The sequence below is a fragment of the Lissotriton helveticus genome, chromosome 3_1 (assembly GCF_964261635.1).
Source record: "Lissotriton helveticus chromosome 3_1, aLisHel1.1, whole genome shotgun sequence".
NCBI lineage: Eukaryota > Metazoa > Chordata > Amphibia > Caudata > Salamandridae > Lissotriton > Lissotriton helveticus.
In genome coordinates, this window is record NC_136061.1 from 1,074,335,136 (window position 1) to 1,074,356,266 (window position 21,131).

Below are 21,131 nucleotides of genomic sequence, written 5' to 3' on the forward strand. Positions count from 1 at the left end.
CAGCCAATTACTTGGATTTCAATGTAGCAATAGCAATATGGGACGATCCAGACAGCTCTCTATAGAAAGCCAACAGCTGGCAATAGCACGCTACATGCGTCTAGCAGCCACCCCCGTAGCCTAATTAACAGCATCCCTTACAAGGAGTTCCTTAGACTAAGACGTAACTGTTCGATGAGCAGTCATTTTGATGAAGCAGCCAAAGATAGCATTGACAGATTCCTGGCTAGAGGATATAAGGCGGAACTCCTCCGAAATGCATTAACTAGGGTAGAATCTATACCTAGGAGGGATCTGATCAACAAGAAGCATAAAGCTAGTCAAGAAAACGAGAAATTCAGGCTTATCACCACTTTTTCCCGTGACTCCACCTGGTTGAGATCCATTATGAGGAGACACTGGCATGTCTTGAAAACTGACAGCATTATTGGTTCTGATGTACCTTCCGTTCCCCTGATTACCTTTAGAAAAGCCCGGTCTCTGCGAGACCACCTGGTACATAGTCATCTAGAACCAGTTGTTAAGAAAACAGGGTCATTACAGGAGGCAGGGGGATTCTTCCAGTGTGGAAGATGTAAGGCTTGTGCCTTCAGTAGGAGAATGTTGTCCTACGAGGTAAAGGGATGTAAGGGAGTCAAGAAAATCAACAAATTTATGTCATGCCATACTACCTTTGCTGTATATCGCCCTAAATGCCCTTGCAATCTGAAGTATGTAGGGAGCACCATCAATCCAGTGAAGCTTAGAATCCTCGAACACATGCGGGCCATCGTGAAGAAGGACTTTTCTTGCCCGGTGGCTAGGCACTTTGCAATCAAACACAAAGGTGACAGAAATGTACTTCAATATTTCTGTCTGGACTATGTACCTGAGAGTCTGAGAGGCGGAGATAGAGTGCAGAGACTGCGAAGATTGGAGTCCAGGTATATAGTAGATCTGCAAACTAAGGTCCCTGGTGGCTTGAATAGTGGGGAGGAATTGGCGGTGCACCTTGGTGTGTAGAGCAGTCATTAATGGAGTACGCGAACATATACAGGGCCTGAACACAGATTGTCCCTACAACATCCATGATTTAAGAGTTTTTTCTCCGAATTGACTGTTACCATTTGTTGTTTAGATATATATGTAGATTATTTTGCTGCTCTTATAAGAATGAAGGGAAGTTGTTAGACTAAATGCAAAGGATGAGAGGATAAATGAGGAAGTGTGTACGTTAGGACCACCTGTAGACCATCCACTCTGCATTTAAATAGAATGTTTTTTAAGGTTTCAGGTTAATCATCAGATTTTGAAACTTAGAGGGACATGCAACCCATCTGGGTTGCCTTTGCCGATCCACGGCAAGATAAATGTAAACGCGACATAATTGGCACAGGATATGCAATTGATGCTTTCGCACTTTGTAAATTGCGCGAATATTGAATTGTGTAACTGCTGCATTGTACGTTATATGGTGTAAGTATTATACTTAGCCAAAAAGAGAAAGTCCCTGTTAAAGTTGTAGCAGACTGGGATCGCTGATGAAAAACTAAGAGGAGGTAGTAAGTTTATCTTCTAATTCTAGTGGGTATGTCACAAAGCAAACTACCTAACTCAATGAAGTATGTTTACACAAAGACACAAAAGTAACTAGCAATGATACAAACAATTTATAAAAATACGCAAAATTTATTATAAGCCTCCCAACTGGGTCACATTCTAAAACATAATTCAGACATTTTAAAATACCATCTAGGGTGGCAACAAATTAAAAGTTACAGTCAAAACTTTAAAAAGGTCGACGCGGCGTTTCGGTGTTACTTAATCTTGGCACTTTCATCAGGACATTAGGACATTTGACTCCGTATCTACAAGTGAATAACAGTGTTTTAGTATCATTGTGTACTCCATATTCTGCATGTCCTGTTTATTTACTAAAATGTTGTCTGGACTATTCGCATTATAATTACACCCTACTTACACCTCCCCCAGTTTAAAGACCTATTCTCGTTTCTCTATCAGAGCAACAGGATGGTCCTACTGGAACTGGTTCCATTTAACTGATTTGTTCCAAATTAATTCTTTTGTTGTTAAGAAACAGCTGTATGTACCTGTATCTTAGAGTGGGTGAGCTTTTCAATTGCTATCCACCTTGATGCAAAATTTGCCAATCGTTGTACCTGTTCTTTTATTAGCACAGGGTGATTCTGTGAGGAATACATAAACAAAATTCACCTTTGATTTCTCTCTGGTGCCCAAATCTCACCCGTATGTAGACAAACTTGGTACTAGATGCAATTTCCAGGTGTACGGCTCAACAATGATAATAAAAAATGACGTTGCTATGTCTTCCAAGACGTAATCATAGATCATAGATAATCAGAGAACGCTCTAAACGACTAACATCACTGCACTATTTAAGTAAATTTATCCTGTCAACCGATGTAGGTCTAGATACTTAAAAACCGGTTGAAAGAAGTAGTAAAATGAATAGAAACCTGTACAAAATTAGTCATCTCATAAACTATAACCAGTCTTTTTTCACATTTAGATCCATAGCCATCAAATATTTGACGTTTCCTGAAAAGCGGGAAAGTTTAATTCAACTGCATCTAAAGACCATATTCAGAAGATACTCATAAGTTAGCTGGTGAGTAACACTTGATGGGTTATTTATTAAAGATAAGAGACCTTCAGGCCCTGCTATTGGTCACTATATATATGAGACCAATGATACGTGATCTCTTTTTATACTCAGGCAACTAATATACTGAAGCTGTCGCAAAATCCACTTCGATCCCTAACGGTGGTTCCTCCGTGCATATAGATAAATTCAAGTTCCATCAGAAAGGTAATAGGATTGATTTTAATGACTACATACGGGTGAGATTTGGGCACCAGAGAGAAATCAAAGGTGAATTTTGTTTATGTATTCCTCACAGAATCACCCTGTGCTAATAAAAGAACAGGTACAACGATTGGCAAATTTTGCATCAAGGTGGATAGCAATTGAAAAGCTCACCCACTCTAAGATACAGGTACATACAGCCGTTTCTTAACAACAAAAGAGTTAATTTGGAACAAATCAGTTAAATGGAACCAGGTCCAGTAGGACCATCCTGTTGCTCTGATAGAGAAACGAGAATAGGTCTTTAAACTGGGGGAGGTGTAAGTAGGGTGTAATTATAATGCGAATAGTTCAGACAACATTTTAGTAAATAAACAGGACATGCAGAATATGGAGTACACAATGATACTAAAACACTGTTATTCGCTTGTAGATACGGAGTCAAATGTCCTAATGTCCTGATGAAGGTGCCAAGATTAAGTAAAACCGAAACGCCGCGTCGACCTTTTTAAAGTTTTGACTGTAACTTTTAATTTGTTGCCACCCTAGATGGTATTTTAAAATGTCTGAATTATGTTTTAGAATGTGACCCAGTTGGGAGGCTTATAATAAATTTTGCGTATTTTTATAAATTGTTTGTATCATTGCTAGTTACTTTTGTGTCTTTGTGTAAACATACTTCATTGAGTTAGTTAGTTTGCTTTGTGACATACCCACTAGAATTAGAAGATAAACTTACTACCTCCTCTTAGTTTTTCATCAGCGATCCCAGTCTGCTACAACTTTAACAGGGACTTTCTCTTTTTGGCTAAGTATCCCCCTACCTGACATATATTACAGGGGAACCTCCCTCTTCTTTGATGGGTAAGTATTATACTTCCAATATGGTGTCTGCCATATGGCGTGACGCGATACCCCTCGTTTATTTTGATGAAATGCCTGTCTTAAAAATGGCGCCGCGCGATGCGTGTGTGTTCAGACACTGAGGAAGGGAGCTTTCCCGAAACACGTCTGGCTTGTAAATAAAGTTTTTGTGAAACTGAAGTGTCCCGGGAGTGCTGCCTTTCTTTTCCAAGGATTTGAGGAGAATCTGGAGCGTGGATCTATATCGCAACACACCACCGCCTGGCAGCACCCGCCGACTGAGTGCCTCACTATTTGGTGTATTGGTAGCTGGAATATATATATATATATATATATATATATATATATATATATATATATATATTGTGGTTTGCCAATATTTATACTTTATAACAAAAAATCACCTAGTACTTCTTCGCAATTGATTTCTAAATCTAAAGGCAAATGTACCAGTCATGTCAAATTTCTTTCATTTAAAAAAAGCATTAGTAGCTGGTTCCGCAGACCGCCCCCCCCCCCCCATCGCCGCCCCCACCCCCATCCCCCGCCGCATAAAAAGTAGAGAAAGGGCATGTCTCTTCATCCTGACATGAGTGTTTCCCATTTTGGAGCCTAAACATATTTGTTCATTTCAAAACATATTAAGACATATTTTATGTTTACATTTCTGCTTCATATAAATCTTTCTTTCTTTCTATGCAAAAGTTACGCGACCATTTCCCAATTAATGGACACTCCACCACTTCTCTAATTCTAACAATAAATAGTGTATAACCTGAAATAGAGATGTAATATGTGGGAGCCTGCAATCCTTGAAAACAAACCTGTGCCTAACTTCCATATGAACTTGTGATGCAGCTAGTCCCCTATAATAAAAAATAAAAAAATACGCCACCACTCAACTGTAATAACGCATTACAGTTGGGTTCTGACGTCACAATGCCTGCTGCAAGAGCCAGCAGTCAAGGGGAAAGGCAGGTTACAGAGCTCATTTCTAATCACCGATCTATAGCAAACATTATGTGCATGACCAGCAATGACGAAGGGCTTATTTTGTTTCAGTATACTAGAATTGTCATCAAAGAGCTCATCCATCATTTAGATCACTGTGGCATCTTGTCTGAATAAATTCACTCATGGCTTGATTATTATAAAGCCTAAGTGGATTATTTAAGGTATGGGAAGCAGTTTTCCAGGTCACCGAAGGCAGTGGTAGCTCTTTCAACCACACTTAAAGCTGACCAGCCACCGTGCATTGCAGACAGGTCGGCATACTTTCTTGTTTTGCAGAGAAAAGTCGCTGAAGTAGGGGTTTATTTCTGCAAAACAAAAAATAATTGGCCCTGTTTCACTGAGAAGCTTCACCCAGCATGTGTTTCTTGTTCCTGTTGTTTCCTGTTCGGGATCACCAGGTTTTCTTGGCTGTCCCGAACGGGAAAAATATACAGCACAAAAAGGGCAGACCTTCTGTTGTACAGGCCATCAGTGAATGGTTTGTGCCAGTGAAATCAGTTGAGGTTACTCTGGTGGAATCCTGGTTCTTCATCCATCTCTAAACAGTAACCTCAAGTATTAGGGATGGGGCATTTATCACTTTATTTTGGCAGATGCCAGTCACCAACCTGTTTAATTGCTTGCATCAACAATAAATGCATTTTCAGAATGGCTCTCAAACATTTAGTGATATAATCCTTTAGAATTTAAATATTTTTCTAATTTCCTTAATATAGCTTCATTTTTGGACTCTCAGAGGGAACTGATAAGTATGCCCTAGACAATGTTTCCTTTGTATATTCAACCACAAATTACATCATTATAAATATCTATCAATGTAAGCAAAAAATATGGTGCATCTGTTATTGCCATCGCATTAATGCCCCTGACAGAAGCAAAGGGGTAAAAGAAAACGAATGGAGCAGCTTAATTTAGAATCCAACTTCTTTAACATGTGTGATACATTTAATTTCAAAGACTTATTAGTATGTAACTGGTGTATCCACGAAGAATTCACATATACGTTTATTAGACTGGTTAATCAACTCATGTATTGATGTTCTTGATATATATTCACGGATAAAAATTATCATTTGTTTCTCATTGATTTATACTGCTATAACGTGCATCTATTTTGATTCTCAAGTTAAATTACCCTGACATTAAGACTCAGCCGAACAGTTTGCTTTAACACTGCCAGTAGATTGGTTTCTTTGATTTGCCGGTGTGTTATCATATTTATCGTTAGCTAGAGAAATGCCTGTTGTATGTATTAGACTGCTGATAGTGAGATTTGGAAGGAGAAAGTTCACTATGAATGCGGGGCAGTGATGGTGAGAGAAAGCCACCCGTTCATGGTGGACCAGGAGGATGAAACATCCAAAGCCAACAGCTGAACTTCTGAAGGGGTGGAGATGGAAACTTAGGGCCAGATTACGATGACAGTGGGACCGCCACCAACAGCCCGTCAGTGGCGTTGTCGCCGCCATCGTAATAGTGATTCCCGCCCGCCACATTAGGATGGCGGGCAGATGTTTGGCAGTCGAAGAGATCGACTGCCAGGGATCAGACGGGCTCAGTGAGCCCATCAGAATGTCACACAGAACCGCAATCCCTAAAATGGTGGCAGTGCCTGCCAGGCGCCACCGTAGGGATTACGATGTTCCTTCCTGACGGTCATTTCATGGCGGGTTACTCACCATGACAAGCATTTACAATGCAATGGTCTCGGCATTATTAAAGGTAGAGCTATTGGCATTGCTCATGACATTTTTTTTCTTTTTTTTTAAAACATAAATAAATGGTATTGTGATTTACAATGGCAATAGGTGAGGATTAGAGAGTAGTAGAGAGTATTCGCGGACACAGAGCCACACACACAGAAAGCCACACACACAGCGAGCCCCACACACAGCCAGCCAGCCACACACACAGTTAGCCCCACACACAGCCTGCCACACACACAGCCAGCCACACACACAGCCAGCCACACACACAGCCAGCCACACACACAGCCAGAGACACACACAACCAGCCACACACACAGCCAGCCACACACACACACAGCCAGCCACACACACACTCAGCCAGCCACACACACACAGCCAGTCACACACACACACAGCCAGCCAGCCACACACACACACAGCCAGCCACACACACACAGCCAGCCAGCCACACACACAGCCAGCCAGCCACAGCCAGCCAGCCATCCACACAGCCAGCCAGCCATCCACACACACAGCCAGCCAGCCACACACACAGCCAGCCAGCCACACACACAGCCAGCCACACACACAGCCAGCCAGCCACACACACAGCCAGCCAGCCACACACACAGCCAGCCAGCCAGCCACACACAGCCAGCCAGCCCCACACACAGCCAGCCAGCCACACACACAGCCAGCCAGACACACAGCCAGCCAGACACACAGCCATACACAGCCAGCCAGCTAGCCATACACAGCCAGCCAGCCAGCCACACACAGCCAGCCACACACAGCCAGCTACACACAGCCAGCTACACACAGCCAGCTACACACACACAGCCAGCCACACACAGCCAGCCACACGCACACAGCTACACGCACACACACACAGACAGAGACACAAACGGCCCTGCCGTTGACTATTTCCAATACTTAATCAATTAGCAGGCAGCCTTATACCCCAGGAAGACGCACACTCGCCGGGCTATAAGCAAAAAACCACTTATCCCCCAAAGCAGAATGAAACAGGATGCATAGGGTGCATGAAAGGGCGCAGGTGTCGGGCTGCGGCTCTGCCTTCAAGAGGGGGGAAGCGAGCTGCAGCCGGCAAGTATTTGGCGTCACCATCATACCTGAAATCCACCAGGCGTGTCTTCCACGATAAGGATGAATGAATAGCGCGGCACCTATAGGTAGAGGGAACCAGAGTTGTTACGCCCGCTCTCCGGTTGTGTGAAGCACCCAGAAAGACAAAGAACTCTCGCAGCCTAGACGGCATTGGTATCGTACCTGTGATAAGGCGCAGCCGCAACATTCACCAAAGTCCGGCGAGAGCGACAGGTGATGGGTCCCGCCATGTTTAAAGGAAAGAAGGGGGAGCTGAGTGTGTCACGAATCATGTGACCACGCGAGCGTTGCTGCTTTTCTGTTCCCGTCAACAGTAGGCTCAAACGAGCAGCCATCTTAAAGTGGAGTTAGTTCAGATCGCAATCCATACGGTGATACCATACAGATAGATCACCATAACGTATTTATTACCGTAAATCAAAGTAAGAACTCGAAATCCGTTCCTTCATTATATAATTAATTTAAACCAACAACTCATCGTCCAGATGAAATCAATTAAACAAACCTACACGAATACTAATGACGATATCGGAGACACATAGTCATGGGGATTCCTCCAAGTAATCTGTTATAGTCAGAAAAATTTTGAAACGCCTTCCCATCTGTGCTGGCTATCGTTCCAATAGCTATCCAAGTGGCGGGTCCAATAGCCAGTATGGTCACAATAATGTATTCCGGTAAGCCAAATAACATTAAATTCCACTCCAAAAGGAGTACTTCAGTTCATCTTCAAATAAAATAAAATGTATGGCAATGCATGCAAATCGCCATTAGTCCCAGAGTTAAAACCTCTAAATAGAAGGTAGTAAGTAATAGTTAACCACATTAGTGATATCCTAGAGTGCTGCAAAATTATGAAGAAACCTTCCTCATCATGAAATCTTATTAGAAGCATCATCATATCATTTAAATGTACAGATCGGCAAAGTAAAAGGAACAGGGACAGAAGAGGGAAAAGAAGTATTGACAGGACAAGTGAAACAAGAAAAACACGAGTGCAATCAGGGGGAAGAAGGCAAGAGGACAGCGAGGAACGGCTCACCTTCACTGCGGGTGAAAACAAAATGGCGGCCTCAAGCTTCCGAACTTTTTCGGATTCAGGGGCGTGTTTCGCTGTTTTGAGTGACAGACAACGTCACTGTCTAAAGAACAGCAAAACTTACTCCCCCAAATCCGAAAAAGACAGAGCCTATTCGGAGGGACAGCTCTCTCCTCCAATGGCTGGCCTCCATTTAGGAAGCCAGCCAATGGGAGAGAGGCAAAAACAGAGGCGGGACAAATAGTCCACACTAAGCAACATTAAATCTCGGTACTACCGGTTCTGCCTTCGGCAGACCGGATATTACCTCGACCTAAAAAGGCATGCGGAAAGGGATATTGGGGGCCTGTAGTGGGCCACCCTTCACCCCTGATCCTCCGACATGGGTCCTGAGAGCGCTCAGATACCCCTAGGGGTGACAGTGCTGTGCTATACAAATGCTGATTTATTGATTGATATATATACTGTTAGGACTAACTTTTTTAAATAAACATTTATGGTTGAATTTATTGATTGTTGGAGTCATATATGCTTCAAAAAATTGGAAATGAATTTCAGATGTTATCTTTCATATATCGCTTCACGTCGGCTATCAACAAAGGTCCATACGACCAATGGTGACATATATTTGATGATTTTACCCGAGAGATTGGATTCAGATATCCATGCTCCATCATTAACATGCCCTACTCATCAATGCACATACTCAACCCACCAAAATGATAATAGAAACGCCTACAAGAATGTACCACGTAAGAAATACATCCGCCTGGCACAACATCACCAAGCCACATCACGTGGCTGATCCTAAACATACACATGTTAACATAGCATAATAAACACATATGAGACCTTGAGGAAACCACCCTTAAAAGATTTGCAAATGAGATGACAGGTGTACCAAAAACAAAAACACAAAGCAGCTATAGAGAGACAAAGTAAACCCAGAAGAAATACTGGAGCACACCAAGATCCATTGCAGGAGTACCAACCATCTCTGTTCAGCAGCCTCATGACACTCTGGAACTGAACACGTCTGACAAGTGGCATACACAATGTTCCCACACCGCCACATCTCATTCTACTGATAACACTGCCTATAACACCACAAGCTGCTATTGCCCATGAAAAGGTGCTGGCCAAGACATAGCTGTGAGAAAAAGCAAGCATTAGAAAAGTCAATATGTTTGGCCTTTTCAGGCATTCATTGTTGTGGGTGTCACTCAGACGTCTATCAGCTCAGGTTGTGTCATTGGTCGGTGTAGCTGTTATTTGTAGTGGGTGGAGGTACACAGCTGGCAACCCCCAGAAAGCACTAGGCTTTGAAATGAAAGACCAAGACTCAGAGCGCAGCACTAAGATGACATGGAACGATGTGGCAACCTGTCTGTCAATCTAACTGTGCCCTTCTTACCCAAAAAGATCTCAGGGCATGCGTGTCGATTCTTGCTAGACCATTAGTGTTGATACATTTTTTTATTTTTCGCAAGGAAAGAAAAACCATAACAACCCAAATTTAGCGGAACAAAAATAGGCTCTGATGCATTTGTCACATCTGTAGAGTGTTCACACGGGCTCAAGATATGTAGGGCACCCATACCAGCCACGAGTGCCGTGCATGCCATGACCAGCTGGCCCATACATGTAATAAGAAAAGGGAAACAACAGAAAATAAGCTGTCCAAAGCAAATTGGAGCCTAAAGCAAAAAACTCTCAAAACCATTCAACAATCATAATGACTACGGGATAAGAGTGCATCAAATGGTGTACCCGTTGCAGTCTAGTATGTCCTTCTACACACCACTATAATCTAGTTCAATTGGTTCTATTGAGATAAACCAATGCTATGACTGCCTGCTTAAATGTAGGTCTTTAATGAATGCCCAGGAGTGGTAAATGGTGTATCTAACCACACCGAGTCCTCTGCTAACACTAACAATAACAGACCAGGCTGCAGCATGGGTGTGATTGGTATGATTCAGGTGACATGCTGTCAGAGTAGTTAAGCTATTGACTGTTTCAAGAGTAGCAGGTAAAGCACACAAGAAATATATAGGCTGCCATTTGCTAGCAAAATGTCCCCGCTGCAATGACAAAAGCACACTTGGCGTTACTTCTGCAACACAATACATGACTCTGCAGGGAAAAGGCCCAGAGTGTAATTTGTTTCAGGTACACAAACAAATTAGGCTGTCACCAGTTATCCTCAATCGATGTAAGACAGCAAGTATAGGAATAGTGCAGAAATATCCTATGGGGACGCTCCTGTAACTGTGGGTAAATGTGGGTACCAACTCAAAGAGTAGGAGTGATAATGAGATATTCTCTGGCACCTTCCATAAGTAAGTAATCCTCTAACCCTCAAGGCATTACCACATCATGAACACACCATTAATGGGTACCATTTGAGAAATATTGGCTGCAGAAAAATCAACAAATCATGTATTTAGAGGTATTATCACATGACTCATCACAGAAAAAGCTAGGCAACATCTCTAGGGAGCTAACAGTGCTTTTGCAACCGATTCATGCTTCCCAAAGAAGAAGCATCAGAGCAGAACGTCCTTCCTTCTAAAGGAACGTAACAAAGTAAGGTGTGTCATAATCTCTTTATCGAAAAACAGAGTATAATTGTGTTTTGTGCCACCTCATCTCAATGCGTTATTGTTTGTTATAGTGGCAGAACGTATGCACAGAAGAGAAGTAGTCCTTTGTCTGGCCTCTTCAATGGCAACAGAGTGTGGAAAACTCTGTTGTATAAAATGGACACTGGGGGCCAGGTGTTTGAGAGGCCTTTCATCACAATTATTATTTTTATTTTGCTCCTCAATTGTGAATCGTAGGGCTCATTGTCCTTGCTTGCATTAAGGCCAGTTTCTCGTGGGTTTACAGAACATAGGCCACACTGTAAAACCACTTTTGAGTAGCCTGGGTAAACAGATACAAAATTGAATACCCCTCTCAGTTTTATGCTGTTTACTATTTCAGTCTGTCCGTATGATGTTTTCAGAATTAAACATACAGATCTCAACACGAAGCATGACAGAAACAGGTATAGACAAAGCCAATATTTCTGAACCCAAAAATGCTACTGCTTGATTACTGATTGCACGTGTCAAGATCCTTGCACACAAATGGCAGGCAATAAACCAATTCCAAGATGGCCCCCAATACCCACACACATGCTTTGTGATGCATGCGTGCATATCCTTTGCGATGCGTGTGCACATGTGCTACATAACATGTGCCTACACATGTAGCATAAAACAAGTGACCACTTTTATCTTACCAAGACGGACGAAATGTAAAATAATATATAAAGCTGAACAACTTGTGCAACTCACGAAAAAGCAAAGAAGTAATCTAGTAGTGATTTACAGCGGCTGGCTATGGTAACACAAATAATATTAAACAAGCATTTGCAATGCAATCGGTCTCGCATTTCTGAAAGTTAGAGGTACTGGCATAGTAAATGATGATTTTTTTTGCTTTTTTTTGCAGTGGAGCAACGTAACGGGTAAAGCAGCTGACTTTGGAATTGGTGAATTAAGTTTTAGTTTTAAGATTGATTAACCGTCCTGTGCTTTATGTTAATTATTTTTTTTGTTCTTTTGAGGAAGAAGGGCACATGGTGCACTTCAATGACCTCTTGTTGGTAATAAATCAATCATATAGTGTGTCTGATATTAGTACCACACTTAATGAAACATGCAACGGGTGTGTAAGCCACACATAACATTTATGTAGCTTGAAATTTTGTGACACCAGTGGCTTGTTCCATCTGACTGCAGTTACTCACAGTTTGGTGTCGCCTCCTGGCAATCTACTGGCTCTGTCTGCTCCTGATGAGGAATGTAAGGGGCGTAGCGAGCAGATACATCTTTCCCACCCCCATGGCCCTGATTGGACAGATTGTACCACTTAGATTGTGTCCCTCGAGATGACAGATGCTCTGGAGATGCCTTTTTCTCCAAGAAATAAAGGGCGTCATTAAACAGTTGGCACGTGGTAAGATATCAGGCAGGGATGCATTACCCACTGAATTCTATGCAACGTTGGAACCGTTATTGGCAGCCAGGATGCTAGAAATGTATAATTCTGTAAAAGACAAAGGGGGAGTAGAACCTCACCCTCCAAAGGAAGTCCTAATCCCTGAGTGAGACATGTTGCGTATGAAACTAAATCAGCCAATATGACTGCTGAATTTAGACAGCAAAATATCGGATGCTCCGCTAGCCATGATACCAGGAACAATTCTACCCACCCAGGTGCATACAGACAAAAATGCATTTGTATCAGACATGAGTTCCTCACCCTATATTTACAGGCTGCTTCACATCGTAGACTGCAGTGTTCCAGAAGGGAAGCCATGTGCATCAGTAGCATATATAGACATGGTAAAAGCCTTCAACACATTGGGATGGGATTATCTGTTCCATGTTTTAGGATGTACGCAGTTTGGCAGACATACATTTGTCTGGATTTTCTTACTGTATAAAGTGCCAACAGCATGAGCAAAAACATGGAAGAGAGGGATTATGGCAACAAAACATGATATCGACCAAATACAAATCATGTCCGCACTTGTAATAGCAGGTTCCCTGTTCGTCTAGGGGTGGGAGGGATGGGCTGGGGGTTGGGTAGGTGTGTGTGTGTGTGATTATTCCCTTTATTTGATATTTTGCCCACGTTACTGTTTTGTTCTGTACAACTCTGAACAATTTCCGTAATAATGGATATGTTTGCGAATGTAATCCTTATTAAAATCAATAAACAAATATTCCACAGAAAAACTGCCAGGTAACTACATTTGTTTTGTGAGGCATTTAACAAGCCAAGGACCGGTTCTACCATTTCTAAATTAGGCATTAAGCGATGCCCGCAAGTAACATTTTAACAGAAATACAGAACGTAAGAGCCCGTTTGGCGTAACAAATCAGAATATGCACAATTGCCAATGGATTATAAAAAATCCACTTCCTGGCCTTTAACCAACTAACCTGACCAACTGTCCAAGTACACTTTATGATGCTGTGCCTTTTTCCGTGATATTAACCCAATTAGGTCAGCCAAAGGGCACCCTCCCTATACACAGAAATAGCTTAAACATGTAATGGGGGGTGGGGGGGGTTGCTATGCATTAAACTAGGAAAGAAATGTGTCTCACAACAAGATCTGGAGTGAAGGTTGCAGCTTCCTTCTAAATTTTAGCGAGAGATTCTCTCCCCCCAGAGATGTCCGATACAAAGCATGACACGCTTTGAATGGGCAAAGCTAAAAAGGAGTTAAGAAGCTAGCAAGACTAAATAGAACAAAAGGAGCACAGAGATACCCTACTCTTAATAGGGAGCCAATAAATAAAGCTACACTCTGCAATTCAAGTCCACCTACAGCACTGATTAAACAGCAGAGACCGTGCACACATTTACTACACAACTTGTTACAATCATGCACATCCACTTAAAAGAAAATCTGCTTTTACTTGTACAAAGTATAAGTACTCGGAACAAGGAAATTACTGGTTTTAAAGTTGCCAGTTAGACGCTAAGTTATAATGACACTACTCGATGTGATAATTATGTAATGCCCCAAATTACAACAAATGGCTATTAAAAGCTAGAAATTCTTACCTTGTTAGAGTAAGTCCACAGCAGAAGGATCTCAAGACCGAGGCAACTCAATTCGTAGATTGGGTTGCCTCGGTCTTGGTAAACTATAGCAACTTGTCCATTGTAGGAGACTTCAACATCCATTTTGATGACCCACAGAACAATTCAGGCAAAAATTTGATCCATGATCTTACACATATAGGTGGTCATCTATTAGACCCTATTTTTTCCAGCATTCCCCTGTTACATTGTTTTCCCGCTTTGCCCCTACACTGGTCAGATCACTTTCTCACCAAATTTAGCGTGTCTGACCCTGTGGTTTCTGCTTTCCCTAACACGTTAGTACAATCCGGTAAAAGGAACTGGAAGAAGCTGGACATGAATCTCCTCATTTCCACCTTAGACTCTGCACCACATGGTGAGATATTAGACACGGATGACATGGAGACAATGGCTACGAAGACCAATAAGTGGCTTTTGGGGGCCATAGACACATGTCTGCCACCTGCCCACAATAAAATTAAAGCCCATAACTCTCCGGCGTTGTGGTTTAACGATTCACTGAAGGCTGAAAAGTCCAAATGTAAACGTCTGGAACGCCTCTGGAGGAAAGATTATTCTCCAGCAGCTGGCCAGATTTACAGGAAGGATCTTAAGCTTTACCACAAAGCCTGTATTACAACTAGAGCCGGTTATGTGGCGAAGACTATTTCCGAGGCCACTAATAAATCGAAAACACTATTTAACCTAGTAAAAGAGTTAGCGGGCTCCAAAACCATAGCTAAACCCCTTCCTCTGAGTAATGCTCAATGTGAAGAATTGGCGCTGTTCTTCACTAGTAAGTTTGATACCATCTATCAGGATATCTCCAAACAGCATCAGGCACACACTGCAAGGAATCCTGATCTTGGCCCCGAGGAGTAGGGCATCTCCTATTCGCCAGATCTGCTCTATGAGCCATTAACGCCCTGGCCGGAGATGAATGTTCAAGGCCTTCAGGAGATTTTAGGGAAATTGAAATCTGACTCTCCAGCCGACCCCCTCCCAATTTCTATTCTCAAACTCCTGGATACCCCGCAACTTTCTGTAATTTGCCAGGCGCTGAATTTGTCCCTCTCCACTGCCACGGTCCCGTCTGTGTGGAAACATGCCATGGTCTCACCGTTGCTAAAAAAAACAACGGCCGATCCTAAAATCCTGGCTAACTTTCGTCCTATTTCCCTCCTGCCTGCCTTCTCCAAAGTTTTAGAGAAACATGTTCATTGCCACCTTGCCCGGTATACGGAGGCGAACGACATACTTCATCCCTCTCAGTCAGGCTTCCTCCCTGGTTTTTCGACAGAGACAACACTGCTTGGGGTGATAGAAAACCTGCGCCATTTGGTAGGCAAAGGAGACTCAGCTGCGCTGATTCTACTTGATCTCAGCGCAGCGTTTGATACAATCTCCCACAACATTTTGTTAAAGTCACTCTCTGCCATGGGCATTAGGGGTAAAGCCTTGGATTGGATAGCATCATTTTTGACTCAAAGGACATTTCAGATTACTTCCAATACCGCGTCCTCTAATGTCCATCCGTCCCCTTATGGAGTTCCCCAGGGCTCGGTGCTCAGTCCCCTGCTTTTTAATCTATATGTAACCCCTCTTGCTCAGATCGCCGAAGCGGTAGGTCTAACCATGTTTACTTATGCAGATGACTCGCAGATTGTTTTCTCACTCTCTAATAGAGACCAGGATTCCTCCTCCCTTCTGCAGTCAGGCCTTAGCAAAATTGCAACGTGGATGAGGGACAACCTGCTTAAGCTAAATGGTGGCAAAACGGAGGTTTTAATACTTGGCCCAAATCAGGGTCTTTGGAGCCCAAGACATTGGCCCCCAGAAATGGGATCTCTTCCCGTTCCGTCGCACCAAGTACGTAATCTGGGCATCATCATTGACAATGGCCTAACTATGGAGCCCCAAGTTATTAATTTAACAGCAACCTGTTTCACCATCCTGAGGTGGCTCAGGAAAATCATTTGGATGTTGCCTGGTGACACACAGAAGTCTGTAGTCAACGTCCTAATTACCTCCCGTTTGGACTACGGAAATGTCCTCTACTTGGGGTCATCACAGGCTGTCATGAGACGCCTTCAGCTTGTGCAAAACGGCGCCGCAAGATTGCTTTGCAAGTGTCATAGAATGGAACGCATGTCAGGTCATCTCAGGGCACTCCACTGGCTAAGAGTCGAAAACAGAGATAAAGTCAAAACACTTAGTCTTATGCACAGAATCAAATGGGGCACTGCCCCAAGATACTTACAATCCCTCGTTCATACCTACACCCCTGCCCGCTGCCTGAGATCCTCATCTCATGGCCTCTTCAGCGAGCCCAAAGTACGTCGCGCCAGGATGGGGGGAAGGTCCTTTTCCCTGTTAGGTCCTAAACTATGGAATTCCCTCCCTCTGAATTTACGCATGGAAACAAGCTGTGTTCATTTTCGCAGAGCCATTAAGACCTGGCTGTTTAATCAATAATTTGCCCCTGATCTGCTTAACTGCTTATTATTTCATCAGCGCCGGGAAACCCTTTTTGGGTAGCTGTCGCGCTTTAAAAACTCAATAAATTAATAACTAAATAAAGGATCCCGCACCTACAGAAAATATATCACAGATTGATCAGTGCATGCTATTACTTTCTCTGCGTTTGCAGAAGGCTGAACTATCACAGTGACCATTATAGCACTCGCCATCAATTAGCGTTCTGCCACGATTACTATTTGAAACATACATTTTACACAGTAAGCCTGTTTGCATCAGTTTACTTTCAATGTTCAACACAAATTCTTTTTGCATTAAAAGTATAAATAAGTAATGTCGGCAAGGGATAACTACTCAAGAACATCATAGGCATACAATTGAGCCCTTAATAGCACTTAGCATGAATTAATGTACCTCACAACAGGATCCAGAGAGGCATGCGAATCACCATCTCCAGGTTTTAGTGAGAAATGCTCTTTCCCCTTGCGTTGGCCATTGCAAAGCGCAATATGCTCTGAATGCAAACTCAAAGGGAGTCGCAAGATTCGATGAAACGCGCATGGTATAAAAGTATAAAAATAAAGCCACTTAACCAAGCAGGAAGAACAAGCTATAAGTCAAATGGTGCTTAATCTAGTTGTTTAGTAGAAAACATCGAGGGGTGTTCACCACAAAAGAAACGTTTTAAACTACTACCACAAAACTAAACCATTCCCGCCCACGTGGAACACAACCATCACAGTCCTCTGAGAAGATCAACGAAACCTTACCTCTTAAACTCTCTACAATAACAAGTATCGGCGTAAGCTCAATAGCCTGTGATTTTGAGCAAACTACTTAATCTCCCCGTGCGGGTCTCACAGGTAGCCACGATATATACATTTGCTATATTAATTAAATATACATTAAACAGAAAATAAAACAGCACAAACCTCAGACCGGTCGTGGGGGCGAGGTTTGGCGCTCCATAGTAGACCACCTGGGCCGGCTTCTCCGCCCTCCTTCTCAGTGTCTACTGGTTTCGAGGGTGGTTTCACTGTGCCCATGAGGTTTCTGGGCCTATACCATGCCTCCAGCGGCTGGACTTGAAGCAGAGTACCCGCCGGTCAAGCCTTCTTGTGACAGGGTGCCCTACCTATACCCAGGCGCAGCCAAGCCTGGCTTCTGTTTGCTGTCCTCTTTCCCGATTTATACCCGCCCACAACCGGGCAACTGCTGGCTGACTTTTGGCACGCATGCGTACGATGTAAGGCATCGCTGCGCACTACTTTAAAAACAAACATTGGCAATGCAATAGAATTCACATTTGCGCAAGTCCTATTGCATTTTAAAAGGGAGTACAGGCGGGAAAAAAGGCAAGAACTGGAGTGCGGGGTGGTGGTGTCCCGAGAAGTCATGGACTGCGGGAGCGGACGGGGGGAGGCACAGGAACAAAATAGTGTTTACAGTAAAAGGGCCAATAGCCATGGAAGGACACAAATGACGACATTCCTGTCAGGAGGGGGGACTAACAAGCCTAAAACCAATGGGAAGGCTGCGTTTAGGATCTAAGCCAATACAAAAGATGGGCGGAGAGTGGGCGGAGCTTCCACAAAGCTTCCACGCTATGGTATATGCTGCATGCCTCGCAAAGCGAGCAGCGCATGCGCGCTGCAATGCTAGGCGATACCTACAAATTGGGGGAATGAGAGCATCAGGTGTGGGACGAAAAAGAGAATGCACATGACCACTTATTGTAGGTATAGAACTGCCACTGTATTTATCCCTAAACTGCCACGGCTGTGCTGATCTATGCAATAAAATGTGGAAGATGAAAGTTAGTACAATATCTTTTAACTTCCATTACGTATTTATAACTCAATAAAACATTGGCACAGTAAAAATTTTAAACAAAACAGCCATCCAAGTTTGGTGCATTTTAAGTGCAATGCTAAGTCAATAGAACAGAAGCAAGGCCTTTGTTCACTTCAAACCCCATTCGCCGATAGGCGCATTGTACATGCAGGGGCATGTATGTTACTTGGATCCCTTCTGCTCTTGCTCAGTAACTCTGCACCAGTTTGCCACTTGGTTTTTGATAGAAGCATATTATTGAGTTAAGGCCAGTTTTATTCTGTGTTGCTTAGCAGCTTGAAATTCATCAGATCTACTACCACATGAGTACTACGACATGGGGGGATGCCTAAATGGGAAATTCCGATTCTACTGGTCTGTGGTTATACCACCATTTTCTACTTGAATCTGTGGGATCTAAGGCTATTTATTCATTGCTGACACTCACTAACATATCTTAATGGGGAGGGTGAAATCCAGATGAATTGGAGAAGAAAATATTTAAAAAATTGCTTTATCTTTTAGATCCCGAACAGAAGATGCATGGGTATTTGCAAAACCTAACGCCATGCAAGCAATTGGTGTCATATCATTTGGTAAGTTACAGGAAGTGCTTTTCTTAGTTGTGGTCACTTAAAACTGTGTCAAATATACAGAATCAATTTCCTTTTTCCCCATACAGTTTTCTTTCTTCTGTTTAAGCTTTTCCAGTCGAATTGGGTTGCTTGAGTGTGCACTAGTGGCCTTGTGGAATTACTGGTAATTAATTGTGAGTCACTAAATTATTCAGTTTACCAGCACCCCACAAGTCAAAGTATAGAGCTGGCTGTCCTAGGAACTAACGCGACTCTGTTTGGGCTGCAAGTTGACCTCCAACCACACTCCAGTGAATAGTTACACCTGATGTACAAATATTACACTCTCAAACAGTGGTTGCAAATTGAGCATTGAGGGGCCTATTTACAAGCCCATTGCGCCGCCAGTGCATCACTTTTATTGATGGACCGGCAGAGCAATGGGCTTCCCTTGGCTATGCAAAATCATTCGCATAGCCAAGGGATTGCTTACCATCACCTCTCCCCCCATTTTTTCTGAAAACACTTTAGCGCGCTGTAATGCCATCGCAGAATTCTTTTCCAGTAAAATCCTAACCATATATTCCTCTTTCCCTCAAATAACAAGTCAATCAAACATTGGAAAGCAGGAGAACGTGGACAAAGTGAGAGCTGGTATAATGGAAGAAATTCCTCCACTTAACCCATCCACTTTGCTCGAGGCCTTGAGCAAACTGAAATCTGGTTCCCCCATTGACCATGCCCCTCCCAATATCTTAAATTTGGCCTCTGAAACCCTTTTTCCAGTAATTCTTAACTTGATTAATGCCTCCTTTTCCTCAGGGATTGTTCCCCCACTGTGGAAGCGGGCTATGGGCCCTTTTGAAAAACCCAACCCTGGAACCGGAAGTGTGGAGCAATTATCGTCCTAGCTCCCTGTTGCCAGTGATAACTAAGATTGCTGAGAAACATGTGAACTCTGCACTGTCCTCTTTTTTGGAGAATAATAATTGTCTTCACCCCTCCCAGATGGGTTTCAGACCTCAACAGGGTACTGAGACGGCTCTTCTGGTGGTAGTGGAAGAGGCTAGAAAAAAATTAGATGCTGGAGACTGCGCAGCCATTATTCTTTTGGACCTGAGCGCGGCCTTCGACATGGTCAACCACCAGTTGTTGATAAAAAGACTAAGCGAGGTGGGAATTGCCGGGGCCATGCTTAACTGGCTGCAGTCATTTTTAGAAGATCGATTCTTTGAAGTTTTTGAAGGCGGAACTTCCTCTAAGCCTATACCTCTTAACTGTGGGGTTCCTCAGGGGTCCTCCCTGAGCCCCACACTTTTTAACGTTTATCTGAGACCTTTGGCAGAGGTGGTGTTACTTTTTGGAATCCAGATTGTCACTTATGCGGATGACACCCAGTTGCTTGTTTCCTTCAACCAACGGCACTCCACCAGCTCTGGTCTCACCCTCTGTTTGGATAAAGTATCAAGATGGAGGGAAGACTCGTTTTTTTAACTTAATGGGTTAAAAATTGAGATATTGCTCTTAGGGAATAAAGAAATGGCTAATAAATGGCTAATATCGGACCATTCTGGCCTAGTTCTCTTGGTCCTATCCCCGTTCCTGAAGACCAAATTAAAAGTCTGGGTGTTTGACCGGAACCTGGATTTTAAAGAGCAAGGGCAGAAAGTAGCAGCAAGCTGCTATGTGATCCTGCAAAGGATCTGTAGAGTGCTTTCTCTACTCCCTTTCCCAGCAAGAAGAGTTTTAGTCCAGGCCCTTATCCTGTCCTGTCGTGACTATGCTAATGTCCTATATCTTGGAGCCCCCTGCGCCTCGATAAGGAAGCTACAAATTGTTCAAAACTGCGCAGCGTGCATGCTTATGAACATCCCAAAGCGCTCTTCGGCGAAACAAGCTTTAGCATCTTTACACTGGCTTCCTATCCGGGAGTGTATTCAGTTCAAAGCATTATTCATAGCACACAAGGCTCTCTCAGGTAAGGGATCCTTGGCTGTTCAGTCCCTTGCCCAACGGTACCGCCCTAATAAGGTT

The 21,131-nt window shown here is 43.2% G+C and overlaps 1 protein-coding gene and 1 non-coding gene across 2 annotated transcripts in view; one reads left to right on the forward strand and one right to left on the reverse strand.

The window, feature by feature from the left end:
* The window catches only part of SLC38A11 (solute carrier family 38 member 11), a 489,938-nt gene that overhangs the window by 309,522 nt on the left and 159,285 nt on the right, over positions 1-21,131 (forward strand). The window contains exon 5 of the mRNA XM_078683357.1: positions 19,048-19,118. Coding sequence (XP_078539483.1) covers positions 19,048-19,118 — 71 coding nt within the window. The remainder of the gene's footprint in view (positions 1-19,047; positions 19,119-21,131) is intronic.
* On the reverse strand, positions 17,096-17,227 carry LOC144825879 (small nucleolar RNA SNORA26). Its single transcript, XR_013609644.1, has one exon. It is a non-coding gene; the product is annotated as a small nucleolar RNA SNORA26 (small nucleolar RNA).